Raw genomic sequence first — 20,676 nt, 5'->3', positions numbered from 1 at the left:
GAAGTTACACATTACATGTCCAAAATACATGACTGAAATATATCTGATAAATACTGTATAAATCATGGTCATGACCTTGTTTCTTCAGTCTTAAGACTTCAGGTTTGCTGACATAGGCTTTTGTAAAAATAATCAAAGTATATGTCACTTAGGTGCTGTTTGGAATCAAATTCACTTGAATAATTGGGATGGTACCTGCAGGAATTGGTATAAATTCAAAAGAAGGGCTTTTCAAATAGGGTAATTCATAAGTTTAAGTATTTTTGAGATATGAAAAATCTTTCAATGTTTTTCTCTACCATGGTAATATATGATTTTATATTGCACATATGGGAAACTGAACTTAAGGGGAAATTTAATATAGAATAGAGCTAGGTTTACTCCATATTTAGTGAACTACAGACAACTGGAATCTTCCAGATTCTGTGTAATTGACCATATTACTCTTAAAAAGGTAACAAAAATCTAACAAAAAATTAACAGTACTATATGTGTTATTGCTGTCTAAAGCTTTGGTTAAACATTACTCTCTTACATAGCAGCAAACAGCAGTACATGAGAAACTACATAATATGAGAAAACAAGGTAGTTTTAGTCAGCAATAGTGACAGTAATCACAGCATGCCATCACAATTGTCAGGAATTTCTTGTGATGTCATGGAAAAAGAGGATTCTCAGGAAAGACAACTAACTAATTTCATGGGCACCTTTTTCATATATAATCTGAGGTGTGAAAAGTGTTGAACTTTAAAAATTAAAAAGTCAGTTCTATTATCCTTGAGACTTCAATGAGCAATGAAACAATACTCTCTAATGAACTGAAAAGAAGGCTGCAAAGTCACCAGTTTGGGGCTCCTGAGACCAACTCCTCCACAGCCTCATTATAGTTTAGAGGAGCTTGGTGTTGCTTTTTTCCTCTGTCAACTTTGAGCCTTGCTTGATTCACAAAAATATCAGGAAGACTACAAGTGTAAAAGATGATCCTTCCCCTGTGCATGCACCTCTGTGTCCACTACGTTGGTGGCCACAGGAAGCTTCTTTGTTCCCTTAAGCCTCAGATGAGAAGAATGGCCTTGTCCCAGAAAGCAGAAGGCATTTAATATTTAAAGTATCAAGAAAGAACTGCAAATTTCTTGTTAAAACAGAGCTTTGGTAGATTGTAAGGCTTTGGCTTTTTTTAACCAAAATAGTTACCCGAAGTATTCTTTTGGGTTGTGAGTGGTGAGTGGTTGTCTTTGTTCTGGTTACTGTGATAGCTTCAACATATGGGAATAGAGAAGATATGTTACCACTCTTGGTTTTGTTGACTCTGAAGTAGTGAGATGAAGGTTTTGAATTAAAATTACCGACCATGCAGGTGTTTGCAAGAGGAAACAATTGTTCAATTACAGTATCTCTTAGCCATACAACCAGTTCTTAGTCTAATGTTTTTGAGAAGTACTGTAGTTCTAGTAAGGCAACTGTAACTCATTTTTTTTCTAATGCAGGTTCAGGAATTATACTCTGTATTAGCAGAGAAGCAGAATTATTAGTGAGAAGCAGAATTATTCACCTTTGGGGTTTTTTCAAAGCTACTGAAAATCTTACAGACTAGATTCTGTAGTACAGCACAAGAGCCAATTCCCCTTCAGGGAATGTGCTTTACTGAGCAAACTGAAGTGATACTGCCCTCCCCTGGATGGATTCAAGAGCTGTTTAATGTTGCTTCACTATCATGCTCTCCACAAACCTCATTGACTAGCAAAGCAGTAGACTCTTTCTTTACAGTAGAGAGCAAACGATTGTTGATCAATGACTTTAATCCCCACATGACCAGATTTATTTATTTATTTATTCAAGAGCACCAGCAAGCAGCTTCATGACTGCTAATTCTCTTGCCACAGACTGCAAGAAGTTGTTTGTATAACTTGTAATTCAAAAAACTTGCTGATTTTTGGTATACTGTATGGTGTCTTTACAGAAGACCTAGAAATTTGACATCTACTTTCCTTAATCATGCATGCTAGTAATTGAACAGAAAAGATGAGTATTCTCTATGAGTTTTCTAATGGATTTTGACTGGTACTTTTGGTGTGGTAGGCATTATCTGGCCAGTGAGATTTGTTGAGGGTTGTTTTATTGAGATTATTTTTTCTTGATTGTTGTTCTGTAATTGGCAAAAGCCCAGTTCACCCTATCCCTTCGAAGTCTCTAGGTCATCTGATAGTAGCAGTAATTCCAAAATACAGTTAGACTTCTAGGTCTTCTTCAGAGTATAGTGCTGCTTCTTTTTGATTTCTTCCTCCTGCTTCTTACTACAGTCCATCAGCTTAGCAGTGACAGTGGGACCAAGGAGACCCTTCAATTTTGTTTCTGTGTTCAGTGGTTACTTCTGACTCCTTGACTGTGCCAGTGATAACAAGAATTTCCAGATGTCTTGTGCATGGTCAGTGGAAGACCTGCCATGCTTCCTCACCACACACCATGTCTGAGCCTGATTTGTTAAAGACCTGCACCACTGTCCTTCCTTTCTGTGAACTGAACAAGTTTTTCTGTTTTTCTTTTAACACCTGTCATGGCCTTGACAGCCTTTTACCTCTTCCTTACTCAAACCTTTCTTCCTCGCTAGGAGAAGCCCTATGACAAATTAGTGTTTCTTACTTTTAGCTAGTGGAATGTTCCCTCTTAATGAAAAAGCTACCTGACCATTATAACTTGCTGCTTCTCTCAGCAAATCCTGTTGTGTGTTAGGTGTCTCTATTGACACCTACCTCTGAAAGCCTGTTTTTTTTAAGAGGATAGGGATAAGTCTAATAATTCTGGAGAAGAAAGTTGAGGTACCTGTGTCCCTATCAAAGATTTTTCTATCCCCAAAATGATAGATTAAAAAAAAAATTGAGGAAATAAGTGTGTATGTTGTGGTTTTATTTTATTTAACTATCAGTGGCCATACTGGTAAGTCATTGCTATACATAAATTCTTCTAATCTTATGAGTTCCTGTATTTTTCTCAAGTTATATGCTTGGATGATTTGCTTTTTAACCATTATTCTGATAATATGCCTAATGTAACTGCCTCAAAGGAACTGTGATGTCTGGCTGAAGCATCTAATTTAGCTTTACCCTGTTTACTGTATATGGAGAGAATCATCTATTATATTTGTATAGAAGCTTAACTGAACACTAAGTTATTTACAACCTTTAAAAGGTCTGAAGCACTGCTGTAGTCTCAAGTTAGGGGCGTTGCATTTTACTGTGGGGAAGCGTCTTAAATGAAGAGGAGAAAGCAAGACTTGGGAACACAAAAACAAAGAAACACTGCTGTAGAGTTCTTCCTGACTTATGAAACCCCATGAAACTTCCGATTCTTGGTCTTTCATCAGAAATGTGTTGGAGCAGTATAAGTCCATGTTTTCCATATTGCAAACTTGATTTCATATATATATAAAAAAAGTCCTTAATCTTCTTGTCATCTGCTTAGACCTAGTTAATTCAATTTATTATCGCTTATCCAGACAGGTGTATAATAATCTACATACCTTGAATATTTCTGATATGCTTGATTGTCAAATTTAACAAATGGTGTCCTAAATTAAATAGCATCTACAGGAATAATACCCTTTTCAACAGAAACAAATATATCCAAAAATGGAAGTGGTGGTATGGGAAAATGAAGGATATGGGGGTGGGGGGAGCATATCCAGCATTAAGTATAAAAAATGCTGAATTTTAATTCTATGTTATTCCAATGTTCACGCTGGTGAACTTAAGCAAAAGAGCTTTGCTGTCGAGATACCTAGACTACTTAAAGTCAAGATTTGTTGAAGTTGCAGCTTATGAATACAGTTAAATGATTTAAATCTGATTTTTAAATTATTTTTTTCCCCTTCTCCCTTCTCACAAATGGTTGGCTTTTACTGTCAAGACCTGTGGGTTTTTTGTCTTTCTGAGATTAGTTTGTGTGTATTTCTGTACATTTTTTTTCTCTTTGTCAGTTTTATGCAACAGCTGAAAGGTATGAGGGCTATAGCATTTTTTGACTTGAAACATGGTTTCTTTGTGGAAAAACTTGAGACTGTAATGCAGATGTATGCAAAATACCTAACTTGAATTAGAATCTGTTTGGAATGAAACACTGTAGGATCTGGTTGTACTTGCAGGCCTCCAGTTTGCACTGGTATGCATCCATAGAAGCTTATGGGTAGTCATAATACTCCAAGCTTAAGTAGCTCTGTGGTGTGTTTGTGTGTGTATATATATATGATTATCTTACAGACTTCTGTGACACTGTAGGTTCCAGATCACTGGAAAGTTTCAGTTTGCTAGTTCATTTTTCACTGCCAGCTCGTGTTTCTCATCTGTTGCAGCACTGGGTATATGCATACCTTGGTTTCTGGATGGAGTATAAATAAAATACAAAGTTCCCTCTTTCTTCCCCTGCTGCTTATTTTAATATATACTGAGTAAATGTTTTTCTAGTTCAAAAAAACAAACCAAAACAAAAAAAACCACCTGTATTGAGATTAAAAGGTTCCTCAGCATCATTCTTTCCCTTGTGTTTCAGTTACAAAGAAAGGTGACTTGTTTTGAGTTTGACTCCACTGGAAATAAACAGCACATTTGGCAATCACCTGAGAAGAAACCTTTACAGTAAAATGGAAGTTTGTGATCCAAGGTGGTTATTGTGGTACAGCTTGAAAAAATGCTTTGCGTATTGTTTTCTAAATATGATTATCCTAACCATATGATTTTTAAACTTTTTTTCAGAGCCATAAAATTGATATACGGACAAATGGTGGTAAAGTAATTGGTCTTGGAACACTTTATGGAAATACAGATATTCGTGCAACAGAGAAGGGTGTAAGTAAGAAGTAAAACTTTGTCTTCAATGGCTTATTCAGCTTGTCTGTTGCAAAATGACTAAATTTTGAGAATGAGCTGAAGAACATTTAATGACCCTCACTGGTTGATTGTCATTTGACTGTTAACTTAAATTTGTCTGGTTAATTATACTATCTTATCTTATACTTGATTTGGATTAGTAAACAGGCTCCACAGAAAGAGCAGGAATAAGCATGTGATCATTCTATCAGTACAGAGGTTGTATTGTGCTAGCTCATACAGCTCATAAGCTTTAATTATGTAGACCCTCACAACCCTCTTAAACTTTTTACTTGGCTGATATCTAGGCACCTGGATTCTACAATAGGCCCATGAGTTTTAGTCTCTCATGAATAGTGGCTTGATATTTGTACATGCTGTACGCTTCCAGCATTATATGGTTGTAAGAACGGAAGAGTAGAAGGTTTGCATGTTTCTTTGCAGCTGAGGAAATATAATGACATATAGTTCTGAGATGCAATGAGAAGAATCATGACCAGCAATAGAGTTTCATAGAGAAATAGCTTGCTTTTTTCAGCAGATGGCAGTATAAGACAAACATCATACTACTCTGATCTGGTTTGGTTTCTTGCCATAAGGAGTCAACTCTCCATTATTTAAAATAATGTAGAGCTAGACTCCCTTCCATAATGCTACAGTTCTTGTACCCAGTCTGGCTTTTGGGCTCAACTTGAATGTTTAGGCATCATAATATCCATGCCACTGGTTGCCTTAGGACTCATTAGATCTGAAGCATTGCAATATGAACATGTGGAGCCAAGCCAAGTCTGGAAGTAGCTTGGATGCATGCAGTACTCTGTTAGAATCAATAGGTACCCTTAAAACCAGCACCACTGGAAAGAATCTGAAAGTGCAGGTAGCTCTCCCTAGCCAAGGGTAGAACTGAGATCAAGCTATTAAGTTCTAGGAGTCCAAAATCACCTCTGTGAAGTGCCATTTAGCACTGTTCTACACCTTGTAGACTGGGTTCTGAGATCTTATGTTCACTTACACTGAGCCAGCTGTGAGCTGTTCTTAACATCTCTCTGTAAACTAAGAAACTTGCCATTGGATTTTCCAAAAACTGCCAACATTAAATTGCCTGCATTTCTTTGTAGTGGATGCTAGCCTGCCTTTTATGTATAGAAGAGCCCAGAGGCTGCTGTAGCTGTACTATTGTTGGGGATTGTTTAGTCTGGAGAAAAGGAGGCTGAGGGGAGACCTTATTGTTCTCTACAACTACCTGAAAGGAGGCTGTAGTGAGGTGGGTATTGGTCTCTTCTCCCAAGTAACAAGTGACAGGAGGAGAGGAAGTGGCCTCAAGTTGTGCCAGGGGAGGTTTAGATTGGATATTAGGAAAAATGTCTTCACCGAAAGAGTTGTCAAGCATTGGAACAGGCTGCCCAGGGAAGTGGTTAATTGATTCATCCCTGGAGGTATTTAAAAGGTGTGTAGTTGTGGCACTTAGGGACATGGTTTAGTGGTGGATCTGGTAGTGTTAGGTTTACAGTTGGACTCAATGATCTTAAAGGTCTTTTCCAACCTAAATGATTCTATGATTGGTATTTCTGCATGAACATTACTTCATCCCAGCAAGACTTCCCAGCATAAAGCAGAGTGGGTAACATCTGACTGTGACATGCTCTCTTGATGCCACAGTTGGACTGATCAGTGCTAATTGATTGGCAGTTCGCTTGGGACTATTACTAGTTAGTGGAGTTAGGATCCATCCTAAGCCACTAGTAGCCACAGGGAGTGTAATAGGGCAGAAGTAGTTTACAGCTTTCTTGGTGTGTCATCCATCTTTCTGCAGAGGGCTTCTGTTGGAGGGATCTGAAGACTGGAATCCTTGCATTCTACCAGTGAATAAGATTGGGTGCAATCTAGGACGTGCTTTGACTGCTGTGGATTCATGCTGTTCACAACGTAATAGCATGGTGGTGGTCTTTAGAGTTGTGCTGCTTAGTCATTTGTCCCAAACTAGTTTGTTACACCAATGCAGTCCATGGAGTTCATTACAAATAGCATCTTGCTGGTGTTGATAAAAACAAGTGGATGGTAGAAAAATTATTAGATCTATATCTACGTGAAAATATAGTTCATGAAAATGAGAAATGTAATTGTTTTGCTTTGAGTCTTTAAATGCTGTTTGAAAACTTTTTTCAGACACACTGTCTTCCTGAAAGAATAAAACAAACTTCATGCATATTAAGTTGAAGTGCTTCTTCGTGATCATAAATATTTATATAGTCTGTAATATTGTTAGAAGTCACTCTTACATTTGTTAAGGTGTAATGACTTGAGTGAAGTGAGTAATTTTTGACTGGAATTTTACAGCTATGGAACAATACTTTGGCTTATGTTATTGGACTTCTCATCAACAAAGTTTGTGTAGTTAGGAAGGACAGTGTGAGATTTCTTTTCTTGGTTGGCCACTTCTGTTAATAATCTGTCAGCCTTATGTCTCCTGTGTATGTTTGTATGAGATGTTTCTTCCATCAGTTGTAGTCATCATTATGTAATTATGGCTATGTCAGCATTTCCAGCCCCCTCCTGGAGGTGGGGAGGGAAAGGATGTGGTAAAAGACACTAAGCACTTGAGAAATAGAGAATATTTTTAAGGGGGAAAATGGAGAAGACACTAGTAAAGTATCTGAGCAAGGGTAGCACAGAAAGGAAGGCCAGGAAGAAGAATATGTTGGGAAGGAGTTGTTTATGTTGTATTTAAACATAGGAAGATGTTAGTTTTCATCTTGAAATCTGTTCAGGTGCAAAAACATTCTCAGTCTGATTTATGAAGGTAGACTGACCTTTTTTCTTAAAAGGGTAAGAAACTGATGGAACTTGAGCATGTGGTCAGTCTCAGTAACTGCAACTCCCAAGGCTCTACTCTCAAGGGAAGGAATTTTTCCAGAAAACCTGGTGGTTCAGTGGACAAAAATAATCAAATTTGTTTGACTGGGGAGTCATTAGCTAATCTGTACCACGGGGACTTTTCTATACCACTTACTTAGCAGAGCCAAACATCTATGTTCTGCCAAAAATTCATAAATGTTAAAGAATTTGGGACTGAAACATATTTAGTCTCAGTAAAAAGTAATCCTATCTTTTCTTCATGCTTTCACTATCTAGAATACTTTTTAGTCTTGAGCAGTCTGACTGATTTCCCTGCCCCCCCCTCCCCGATTTGGGTTATTCTGAAGCAAATGTTCATTGTATTGGTAGGGTGTTTGTTTTTGTGGTTGGGTTTTTGTGGGTTTTTTTTTTTGTAACTAGCTGACTCAGTACTTTTTATCTTGTGCTGAGACAACTCTTTATTGCTGTGCATTTTTAAGAAAGGTAGTTGGGGCTGAATAAGATGAGTTGGTATGTGAGCTTGTTTATAATAAAGCACTTCATAATATTTAAATAAGATAAATGTCTAAATAGAGTCAAGACTTGCATATCATAGTAACAGATGTAGCTTTTGGGGCTTTCCTCTTCCAGTTCAGGAATGCCACAAGGCAGCCAGTTTGCACTCAAACTATGCTGATATTTTCATTTTATCTACCCTCCACCCCCGCAAAAGTGTGCCTCACTCTATTTTCATTGTGCTGATAGCAGTGATGGCCCTGCTAAAATTGGAAAGGTTTTTTACAAGTCATTTAACTCTCTTCAGAACAGGTTTGGATTGTAGAGCCTAAAATTACAGTGGCTTTTCTTTTACTTGTTGCTTTGGCCATGTGCCTCAGCAGGTTTACACTTTGCCATCCTGGGTGAGGAAGTAGTGGAATACTCTGTGGGAAACATTCCTAGGACAGTTGCAGTGTAAACTTATGTTTGTTAAGGTGTCTGCTTGTTAGAGTTCTGTTAGAAGCATTGGAAGATTGAAAAGCTGAATTGCTGTAACTTTCAGTAGTGACAAATTATGCCTTAGTATCATTGGTTTTGTTTACTGTTGATGCTCAGATACTGTAGCATAGCTTTAAGCAGCATCACCTGCAGAGATTGTAGATATTGACTGTCACATATCTCTAATTCTAGCACAGCACTTTGATGACCACATTTTCTTAAAGGTTAGTGTATTTTGTTACATTCTTGGAGACCTACTTTGTATTGTAGCATCACGTCAAAAGTCTTAAGACAGTAGTCCATTCTGTAATCTTATGAGTTAAGGTGTAAAGATGCTGTAAAGCTCAGTGTGTATGGATTGGAGAGGTCACAGTATAATTTGGCTGTCCTGTAGTCCATACTAAACCAGCTGCTTGGGACACAATACAGGATGGAGTTTGTACAAGACTAATTGCTGTTTGTCAGAATACCTCTTACTTCATCCATAGTTTATGTAATATAATACTGGAAGGGTCAGCAGACTTATTTTTTCATATTAACTTTTTTCCACAAGATGATAATGCTAAAATGACAAAGTGGATTTAAAGATAATTTGATATAAGGCACAGTTTGATCTAGAAGGCCATATGTAATTTCATGAAATGAATAAGGATTTTGTGCAGTTCACTTAAAGTCTGCGTAAGCAAAATAAAACAAGTTGAGTGGGGGTTAAGTATGAACTATTGCATGATTCCATCATAAATCAAGTTTAACAGAGGAGGAATAGAATTAAATTCATATGGTAGTTGCACAAGCATGTGATTTGTTCTGGTTTGTTCATATAGGTGTAGGTTATGTCACACGACTGGTCACTTGTACATAGATAACCTCATCTATCACCTTTTATTCCCCAAATCTATCCATAGTGCAACTTTTCAATTCTTATCCTTTCTCTCAATTTCTGTTGAAAAGAAGTAGAAATTGAGATCTTATCCCTCATTTTTCAAGGCTTTGTATAGCTTGAGGCTTAAGTCCAAGAATAGAGGCCTGAGTAACCAAGGTAATATGAACAATTATGCTGAGAAAAAGAGCAGCTCTGGTTTTTTTGCAAACTTTCATGAAAGCTATGTCTACAAAGTGAGCCAGTTAAAAATCTGTATAAATAGCTGTATGTAACAGAGTGGATGTTTCAGTATGTGGTGGCAGAAAACTGATTACCAATGCTTTAAGTGTCCTAATGCTATATGAACATTAAGTCTTCATTATTAAAGCTAATCCTTTTTTTCTTTTCAATATGAAGTGGTTTGGTTTTTAAAAATAAATCAAGTTTTTCTGTCATCCATTTGTGACTATTTGGGTTCTTTACCTGTATGATGGATGCAATAATTCATAGGAATGTTGTAAAGAATCATTAACTTATTGGTCAGAGCTCTTGGATGAAAAAGTTTGGGTATTTTTGTCTTGTGTAGCTTTTAACCAAGAACTTGATTCCTTTTGTTCTGTACCAACAACTGCTTTCCGTTTGTTTTGCCTCTTAATAGTGTTACTTCCCTCTGCCTTTTCAAACTGTGATGACAAGTTTTCCATTACATTTATTTAAGTTTATTTTTCTTAGAGTGTGAATATAGAGAAGCTGCAGGGGACATCCATCAACATATCTACTGAAGATGGGCTGCTGAAAACTAAGTATCTCTATGCAGAAACATCATCTCTGTCTTCAGTAGCTGGTGATATTCTGCTGGGAAGTATTCACGGTAAGAAGGAAATACTGTCACAAATTTGGCTGCTTTGAAGGTATTCATAATGTTTACAGTAACAAATGGACTAATGCTATAGACTGTCACTAAATCAGCTGTGCACAGTGTATGAACAAAACAGTTCTGTCTTTGTTAAAGACTGAATTGATGAGAATTTACCATATAGCATACTGTATTTATTTAAAAAAAAAAAACAATTCTATAAGCACACTTGTGAAATAGCAAAAAGTGTATATTACAGGAAAGAAACATCACACATACTAAGGATGTCAAAATATTTTAAAATTCAGCAATGAAATTACACAAAGTAGTAAAGAGGCTACTCTTTCCCTCTCTCCATCCTTTATTTTCTTTGTAGGAGAAGTAACTCTTACAGCATCTACTAAGAACTTGATCGTATTTAGAAGATTTTAGCAGAAATAGTCTGTGTGTGTGCTGGCGCCCTGTACTAATAAAGTGGTGAAAGTTTCTGTTCTTTGATTGGGGGAAAAAAAAGTCTCTAATCCATCCACCCTTTAATGTACTTCACCTAGAACTAAAACTAGTTAACTTGAGAGTCTTTTATAGAAACAGCAGTCAAGGTTGGAATCTGGTGTGGTTTTCTAATTTAACAAAAATCCCACTGAGTTCTGACTGTGCTGCAATGAATTTGTGGTGATTTAACATTAAGTAAAATAAACTGAAGGATGTACAAAGCCTGAAAATTACTCAGGTCAGTCAGAGTTCCAGATTTCCAGCTGCATGCCTTATAAACAATTTGCTGCAGTTTCTTAGAAATTTTGTGTTATCTTGCTTGAGAAATGACTCATTTCTTCCTTAAAGGAGCAACTCCTTTGTCCATTTACAGAATGGACAAATTTAAGAATGGTTTCTAAACCTGTTAGGTAAAGTTCACTTCAGCATGCATAGGCAGAAATAAGATATTTTTTTTCTTCTTCTTCTTGTATTTTTCCTAAAATGTAGAGTTACTGGTTTGTTACTGGTACTTCTGTCTGATAAGCTGTTTTGTTTTGTTTTTCTAATTTCAAACCGATACAATACTGTGGAATGATCACTTTATGAGCATGTTCATGCCTCTGTGCACATCCAAAAGTTCATTTTTTGTTTTCGTGGTACAAAAATGAAATCATAACTGCTGTAGTTAGTGACTACTAAGTCTTAGTAATGCCTCATTGTCATTTAGCTGAAGAACAATGTGAACACAAATAGAATTGTATCCAAATTATACAGGCATTTCTTATGTTACTTCAGCATTATTTTCATGAGCTCTCTACTAAATGGGTCTGGAACACCTAATGTTATTTTAGCTGTTTCTTTTACAAACAATTGCACGTTTGGTTAGTACTTCTAATCTGTTTTTTCAGAAAAATATTTTCTGCAAAACATCATGCTCCTCAGTCATATTTTAATAGTAAGAGCAAATACTTTTAAAGTCTTTTAAATCATTACATTGCATATATATATACACACATAAACACATATATATTAGTGGAAAAGATAAACTCCTGTTATATGTTAGAAAAAAAATTGTCACTTTCACCTCTAATCTTTGTTCATGAGGTAGCTCAATTTTAGTAGTAGTTTTGTTTGTAAACACTTGGGCAGATTGTTTCTTAGGCAATTAAGCCTGCTATTTCCCTATAGCTGACAGTATGCTGATACTATAGTTGGCATAAAATCAGTACATCTGTGCACAAAACTAAGTTAGACTCATTGCTTTTGCACTGAGAACTTTGAAGTTAGGGCAACACAAAATTTACAAACCTGTTTGAGACCCATTTTGTAGTTGAATCTTGGGCTGTACATTTCCAACACTGTCAGTGCCTAGGCTTTCTTAATTGCTGTTTTGCATGCTTTGTACTTTTACTGAATGAATTTTATGCATTTAGTGAATAATGCATTATTTTGTAGAAATTAGTTTTGAGTCATTTTCATCAGCTTCTATAAAAGGCATTAGAGATGTCGGGTGCCACTGAGCTTTTGAGTTGACACTTGAAAAACAAAAGGGCAACAGCTCTGAGACTGAGAAATGTGCTACTTTATCCAAGGGGCAGTAACATTATAGTGAAACTTCTCCACAGAGGGGCACATAGGAGAAAAGGGAAACCTCTCTTTGCAACTGTGCCAAAGTCTTGGGTTGAGTTGCATTGATTATTAGTTTATTTTATCCACAAAATAGTTTAAGTTGGAAAAGAATTTGACATCTGTTCCAAACTAATGCTTGAAGTGGGCTCAATCAGAGCAAACTTGCTCATGGCCTTGTCTGGTTGAGCTTTGAATATTCTCAAGGAGAAAGATTGCATGACCTTTCTGGGAGACTTGTCCTCACGTGCAGGACTTTAAATTTGCTTTTGACCTTCTGTCATAGTCTAGTAACTATTTCATTATGTGAGGAAATCATGCTGGAAAACATGGTTATTGAAGTTACTTTATATATTTACACACTAATTAATATATAGGAAAAGGTGAACATGTAGGTGCCTTATCCTGTCAGTGACCTGATGTCCTGGTTTCAGCTGGGATAGAGTTAACTGTCTTCCTAGTAGCTGGTACAGTGCTATGTTTTGAGTTCAGTATGCGAAGAATGTTGATAACACTGATGTTTTCAGTTGTTGCTAAGTAGTGTTTAGTCTAAAGTCAAGGATTTTTCAGCTTCTCATGCCCAGGCAGCGAGAAAGCTGGAGGGGCAAAAGAAGTTGGCACAGGACACAACCAGGGCACCTGACCCAAACTGGCCAACGGTGTATTCCATACCATGGGACGTCCTATCCAATATAGGAACTGGGAAGTGGGGGCAGGGATTCGCCGCTCGGGGACTGGCTGGGTGTCGGTCGGCGGGTGGTGAGCAATTGCCCTGCACATCATTTGTACATTCCAATCCTTTTATTACTACTGTTGTCATTTTATTAGTGTTATCATTATCATTATTAGTTTCTTCTTTTCTGTTCTGTTAAACCTTTCTTATCTCAACCCACGAGTTCTACTTCTTTTTCCCGATTTTTCTCCCCCATCCCACTGGATGTGGGGGGAGTGAGTGAGCGGCTGCATGGTGCTTAGTTGCTGGCTGGGGTTAAACCACAACACCTGAATAAGACAAAGTAGAAAATCTGCAGTGTTTTGAAGTTAGTATGGTATAATGCTTAAGCTTGGAATTCTATAGTCCCTTCTGAAAAGAATCTGATATGCCAAAGTATGTTCCATAAATTTCAGCTATGTTTCTGGATTTCACTGTATAGAAAGTGGGATTGTAGAAATTAATTTTATCTTCATTCCTTTTTAGGCATGCAAAGTCAAAGTGGTAAAAAGTTGCATGGTGGTTTGTTTGCTTTTTCTGTGCATCAGAATAACCCTGCCACCATGAGAGTCTTCAAAACAAATGGAAGGGATGGAAATAATAAAATGTAAAGTGATGCCTTTATTTACACCCCAAAAGCTATCTTTTGCCTCTGGTCCTATACTGATCCTGACTTGCAATACTGTAGTTTGAAGATTTATAGTGTTTATGGAGAAGCAAAGCTTGTACATGATAGAAAAGAGAACTATTTCTTCAGAAGCAACAAAAAAAGAAACACTAAGCCACTGTCATCAATATTCTGTTAAAAATATATAATATTTTGGACTTTATAATATTGCACTACAATGTTGAGGTCAGTTGGATGTAATAATCAAACTGTAATTACCTCTAGTCAGGTGTTTCTCTCTTTGCCCTTGACGTGTCCAAAAAATACTTGGCTAGCTTAAAATTTTTAAGTTAACTCTTGGCCTTCATGGAGCAATTACATGACCAAAAGTGCATTTCTGTGCACTGTCTGTAGACAGTGCAGGTCACAACACAGCAGGACATTCCTATCTGCTTTAAAAGCAACTTTTGTTCTAGCTAAATGTTTGAAGTGAGCCTATCACACGAATATGTTTACATTACGCAATATTAGTCATATCTGTCATATAAGTCTGTGATTAATAGGAGTTTGATTTCTACATGTTTAATATGTTTCAAGGACCTTCTTATCAAAACAGAAAACAAATAACCTAGAAAAACAAAGAGCAGACCAGCAAATCTGCAAGTCCCAGGGGCTATATTCAGACAGAGTATAATCTAGCTTCAGCTCCATGGGAGTTGCTAGCTGACAAAACCCTAAGCTTTTTGTAGGTTGTACAAAAATAAGTGCTACTCATGATAAAATGGGGAAAAGGGTGGGATAGTTATAGTGTGCCTTTTAAAAACAGCAAACAGTAAAGCCAAATGTCTTTCAAGTTCATTGAAATATGGTTTTGTTTCAACTCTGATTTTCAGAACCCCTAAGTATTTTGTACAGTATGTGCTTGAAACGATTAATTTAAGACTATTGATGATAGGCTGCTTTTCTAGCTTTCAGCCCACATACCACTAAGACAAACACTACAGGTCATATACAGTGGAATGCATTCTACCCTAGTGGTTGTTTACTACTGTGTAATTACAGAATGATAAGACCAGAGCTTGATCCATTTGCAATTTTTAAAGGCCTCTTCTGAAAGATCTGAAAATTGTTGTGAATACTGTGTATTACTAAATTGGACTCAGTTACTGTGATCAACCTTATTTGTCAATCTGTCCTCCTCCTGGGAGGATGAGAGTGTAGCAGGAATGACATGTTGTGGTTTAGGTTTTTAATATAAAGTATTTTTTGTGAGGCAATGATATATGTGTAACATACTTGGAACTATGGAAGTTTCTACAAACTTTGTTCAACTGTTAGTAGTATAGATGACTTTTCTGTTATGGGGTACATCTGTTTTCCTTCCAAATTCTCTTGATGCCCTAGGTAAAGGGGAAGAGTATGTATTTTGAGATTTTAAGGCTAAAACACCAGTGCCTGTTCAAAGTAACGCAAGTTCAGTAGGAGACTATTCTATGTTTTATGCCTTACGCTCTTTTGTTTGAAGTTCTCCAGTTTGTCCAGCACACTCAGATCTCACTGAAGTCAATGAAAAGCATTGACAAGGGACCATCATGCACATGAGAATAAATTTGGAGGAGTAGGTAATGTTCAGTGGGTCCAGGAAGTAGCATTTGAGGATAAAGCAAAAATTCCCTAGGGAGAGGGCATGTATGTATGTATATAAAAGGAAAACAGAAACTGTTTATGTTAGTCATTCTATTAAACTGCTTACATCATCCATAGTGTTGTTGTAGGCATCAGGGCAATTAAAACAAAACAAAACCCCACAGTCCAGAATAAAATAGGAAAATATTGTGCTTTAGCCTCACAATGCCTCTCTGCTGTTCTCTCTCTCATATCCAGTCTGTGTCTTTAAGCTTTACTCAGTGTTTTTCTTGTCTGGAATCACTTTGTTGTTACCCACATGTGTTGACATTTTTGTTTGTAAAGTAAAAATATTCAAGCAATATTACTGGTTTATGCTGTTTTGCTTTTATATGCAAATCAGATATACTACTACAACTATAATACCCTTCTATAGGATCACATTACTTTAGCCTTTGTTACAATTTCAGAAAGCCGTTAAATAATACACTTTTAACATTTTTTTCCCCTTTTCTTTTCCTAATAGGTAACACCAGCCTTCAGACCAAAACAGGGAGTATCACAGTAGGTAGGTTCTACCTTCTCTCTGAGATACCTCTTTTCTCACTGTTCCCTTCTCCTTTCCTAAAGCTAGATATTCACAGGGAAAGTAAAAAGGAGATGATTTCTGCCCTCTATTCTTTTCAGGAGTAGCAATGATAGCTGTGTAGCTGATGGAGATCCTTTCCAAACTTGACTGTCAGCCTCTTGCAGTTGGGCAAGGCACACTGTCTAGTTTTTGGTACCACAATACCCACTGGGCTTTGCACAAGTTAGACTGAGTCTGTGTCGTCTTTTAGATTAAGATGGGGATAAAAGAATGCAAGAAAAGACTAAGCGTGTATCAAATGTAATCATTTTGTCTTTAACCTAGTTCTCTGTCTTACATTTGTTGATATCAGTGATTAGTTATGTTTAATTTTTGTATCACAAAGCATTAATCATTGATGTATTACATATTGGGTGGGGCGAAGGCTTGTGATAATTTAAACAAATTTTCTAAACTTTTACCCTAATCATCGTTTTCCCTCCAGAAATGAAAACGGCTCATAAATTTTCTTTCAGGAACTTGAGCTTTTATACAATAGGATAACTCGGAGTTATCAACTATGGTATACATTATATCGGTTGCATTATTTTAGGAAAATATTATGGCCCCTTCTTTGACCATTTTATAGTACCTCAACACAAAAGTGAGAAGCTCAAATTCTGGTTATTTCTATGGCAGAAAATTGAAGTAACAGAATCATAGACAAGGCTCTGTTTCTTGAATGTACGTAGAAGGATTTCCCCTTCTGTAAATGAACTTGGTTACAGGCCCAAATCTCAAAGACTTCTCCTAATGGTAGTAACCATAGTCACTCACTAAGCATTGTTCAGGGACGAGCTGTACTATTACAACTCTTCTGTTTCTAAGCAATCTATACTAACATTCCTGGAAAATGAATGCAATACACATTCTTCTGAGTTAGTCATTAAACCACAGAATTAAATTAAGCTTGCTAGTCTGTTTTTCCTTCTGTTAAATAAACTCATAGAATATGAAGTGTTTAAATAAAGGTTTCTTAACACAGGAGGTAGCTCTTTCCATCAACAGATGATGATTATTTTCCTTAATTAACCAGGTTCAGCTTAAACATTAAGACACATCTTACAGTTGAATAAACTTTATTTTTCAGATTTCAATTCTGAAAGCATTAGTTAGACTTAATAATTTCCTAAAGAGCATTAAACATCCTTTAGATTTTTATGGATTTTTCCAAAAGCAAATAACTTTTAAGATCTAGTGGTTCAACTCTAAAAGCTTGAGAAAGAAAATGTAAAGTTTTAAGTGAAAGGTTTTTGTGTATGAGAAATTTATACCACAAGATAGTTTGCTGGATGGCCAGAGACCTGACAGGGATTTGCTGAAAGAAATAGGAAGAATGGGTCAGATCTTCTAACTTCCCTGGATGGGTTTACCTAGGGATGTAGTTATTTATTTCACTGGAAGCAGAATTTTATCAGTTAACTGAAAAAATGCACTCATCTCTAGATTTTGGGGATGTATCCTTAGCTTTTGAGAGATTTATTTACAAGTCGAACTAAAACATAGTTGAGAGTGCTGGATTTTTTTAAAAAATATTTTGGGGGAAATAACAAGCGACTGTATTGAGTTTCTTATTCTTGTATAATTCTGCATTAAAATAGGAAACCAATGCTGTTGTCTCTCACTCCCTTTAATTTTCTGCCTTTTTTATTATTTATAGTTTGATTTATTTTTTTATTTTGGTATTACTTGTTTGTCTGAATCTATTCTTAATTTCTGAAGACTCTATCCAAAATTCAGTCCAATTTTAAGCATCTGGCATGTGGCGGTGTTTCACACTGATGTGTTAAAATATGAAAGTAGGGATTATTCCTTTTTTTTTCTCTCCAGTACTGTGAGCTTTGTTAGTCACAGACAAATTGTTTTCTAACCGTATGCTAGAAGCTTCCTACTTCTAACAAATGTTCTATGGGTTTTGTGTGGGTTTTAATTTAAAACAACCAGACCTATTTTTACTCCTAGTTTAAGTTTCTATTTAGAATAGTCATTAGAAATCTGAATAATCTTACCAAAATAATGGAGTACTTTGTTTTTAGAACTAGCTTAATCTTTTAAATTTTAATTTGGTAAATTCGTAGGAAGAGTCAGGTTGGAAGGGACCTCAGGAAGTTGCAGAATCACAGAATGGTTGAGGTTGAAAGGGACTTCTGGAGGTCATCTTGTCCAGCCCCCCTGCTCAAGCAGTCTCTGGTCTTCAACCTCCTGTTCAAGGCCATGCCAACTGTGAGGTTGCTCAGGGCTTTAGCCTGTGATCTTGAAAACCTCCAAGGATGCAGGCTGTACAGCCTCTCTGGGCAAACTGTTCCACTGCTTAACTGTCCTTAGGGTGAAAAAGATTTTCCTTCTATCCAGACTGAAACTCTCTTGTTTCGGCTGATGTATGTTGTGCTCTCATCATGCACCGCTCTGAGGAACCTGGCTTTGCCTTCTTGATCATCTCCTTGCAGATACCACGGGGCTGCTGTCAGGTCCTGAAGCAATCTGTTCTCCAGGCTGAGCAAGCCCTCATCCCTCAGCCTCTCCTGATGGGGAAGGTGCTCCACACCCTGACTCTCTTGGTGCTTCTCTGCTGCATTCACTCCAGTTTATTGATGTCTCCCTTCTCTTGGGAGCCCCAGCACTGTATGCTGCATTCAAGGTGTGGTCTAATAAGTGCTTAGTGGAGAGAGATAATACCTTCCCTGATATACTGGCCATGTTCCAGTTGATACTGCCAAGGATACTGTTGGACTTCTTTTCTGCCAGGGTATGCTGCTGGCTCATGTTCAGTCCTGCTAGAATTTGCTTATTTCTAAATGTCATTGGTATGGTCTGAATATGTATTCTCCACTCTGCTGCCAAGCCAAATTTTCCCCTACCAGCTCAAAAAAAAAAAGGCAGTTTTTCCTTACTGCATGAATCATGTTTAACCCAATTATGCATTGAAGAAATTAATCTTTTGTGTTTGGTATAGTCAGAAATGATAAAGCCTATGGTGGTTGGTTTGTTTAAGAGGGGAAGAAACAACCGTAACCAGGTTATGGGCAGCAGGGACTTATTCTGGCAAGGAAAACTGTATATTGAGATTCAAGAAGCTCATAATTTATTTTTTTTAAAAATATGTCAGTGTCCGTTTGCCTTACTGTGCTAAATTCAGTAACCCACACTAGATGACCTAAAGGCTTCAGTGACTTGCTGTGTGATGAGAGTGTCATCATAAGGCAATTCCCTAGTACTGAGAGAAAACACCAAAGTTTTATTTTAAGAAGGGAATCCATTATGGAAAACAATTATGGTATTTAAGACAGTTTTGGATAACTGAAAAATAAAACAATAAACAGTTTAGAAGTAATGCTACATCTGTAAATTTTGTCTTGAGGATTCAGTTTTGAACATGTGATCTAGGGAATTTTTAAATTAAAAACCTCATTTCTGAATTCTGTTATGAAGTACAATAAATGCCTTTAAAGTACAGCTCTTAAGTACTTTTTTTAAAAAGAAGTATCCATGGACACACTTGTCTCTTAATAGGAATTAGTTCTATTTATCTAGTCTGCCATCCGCTTCAAGTAAGTTAATGATCTGGCTTTCATTTTAAGTGTCCTTCATCTTCCAACCTTGTATTTCAGAACTTGACCTTCTTCTGTGTTCTGCTGATGACAGACCTATAATTTTTTTTTCCCCACTGTTCCCATGCTGTCTTCCACACCATCCTATATTAAGGGTGCTGCTCTCCAGGCAGGTTAGAATTAGCTGCTTTTTCCTATCCCTCAGGTGTCAGGCTATGAAAAATGAAAGTTTAAAAAAAAAAGTCCACTATGAGTTAATATCTGATGAGTTACTAATTGGGTTTTATCATTCTTTGTTTCCATTTTCCCTTTCCCTCTCTTTGTGTCCTTTTGAATGTAGATTACATAGTATTCTGGACAGAGTTTATGTCCTGAAGAAACTACTTCTAAAAACTGGAGCATACAGAAAAAGTAGCTGCTGCCTGAGAACAATAGGGTTTTTCTTGCAGCTGAAAAGAATAAGCTTTTTTTACTTCTGTACATTTTCTATTAGCAGTAAACAATTTTGGTGATTTTACATCACGTATGTTTTATAGCACCTTGTATCATGGCGCTGAAGATTCTGAATGTTGTTACAGTAGTACTTAAGTTTATATTGTATTTGGAGCAATATTTTTTCAAATCTTGATAAGATACCTTTTTTATACTTGTAGAATGTGTATTTTGCTACAGTTGTCAATACCTATTTGTTTGTAGGAGAAAAATGAAGGACTACACCACCCATTTCATCCACAAATGGATACTTTTGTTCCAATATAGAGCTAACCAGTCTACATTCCAGACAGTAGAAATATAACTAGACATCCAAGTATGATCCAGTTCTAATAACTTCTAACAGGCAATATTTTCCTACAGATATGATGTCTGAAAGTCTTTCATAAGATGCCACAAATGGAAAAATAATTGATTTTTCTGAAAAATGGTTTCCTTCCATGACTGGTTTGGGTGCACTGGACGCTCTTGATAACTGAATCCGAAGTGATCTTTTACATCTCCTTAAGTATTCTTGCTCTTATTTAGTATACATTAGGTACATACTAAGAAATG

The 20,676-nt window shown here is 36.6% G+C and overlaps 1 protein-coding gene across 1 annotated transcript in view; it reads left to right on the top strand.

Moving 5' to 3' along the window:
• Positions 1–20,676, top strand: part of FAM185A (family with sequence similarity 185, member A) — a 48,840-nt gene that overhangs the window by 8,858 nt on the left and 19,306 nt on the right. Inside the window, exons 4-6 of the mRNA XM_010581101.1 lie at positions 4,746–4,838; positions 10,285–10,423; positions 15,980–16,021. Of these exons, the coding sequence (XP_010579403.1) occupies positions 4,746–4,838; positions 10,285–10,423; positions 15,980–16,021 (274 nt within the window). The remainder of the gene's footprint in view (positions 1–4,745; positions 4,839–10,284; positions 10,424–15,979; positions 16,022–20,676) is intronic.

The sequence above is a fragment of the Haliaeetus leucocephalus genome, unplaced genomic scaffold, assembly GCF_000737465.1.
Source record: "Haliaeetus leucocephalus isolate CR32 unplaced genomic scaffold, Haliaeetus_leucocephalus-4.0 Scaffold751, whole genome shotgun sequence".
Taxonomy (NCBI): domain Eukaryota; kingdom Metazoa; phylum Chordata; class Aves; order Accipitriformes; family Accipitridae; genus Haliaeetus; species Haliaeetus leucocephalus.
The sequence above is the reverse complement of the archived record's forward strand: the minus strand, read 5'-3'. Positions and strand labels throughout refer to the sequence as shown.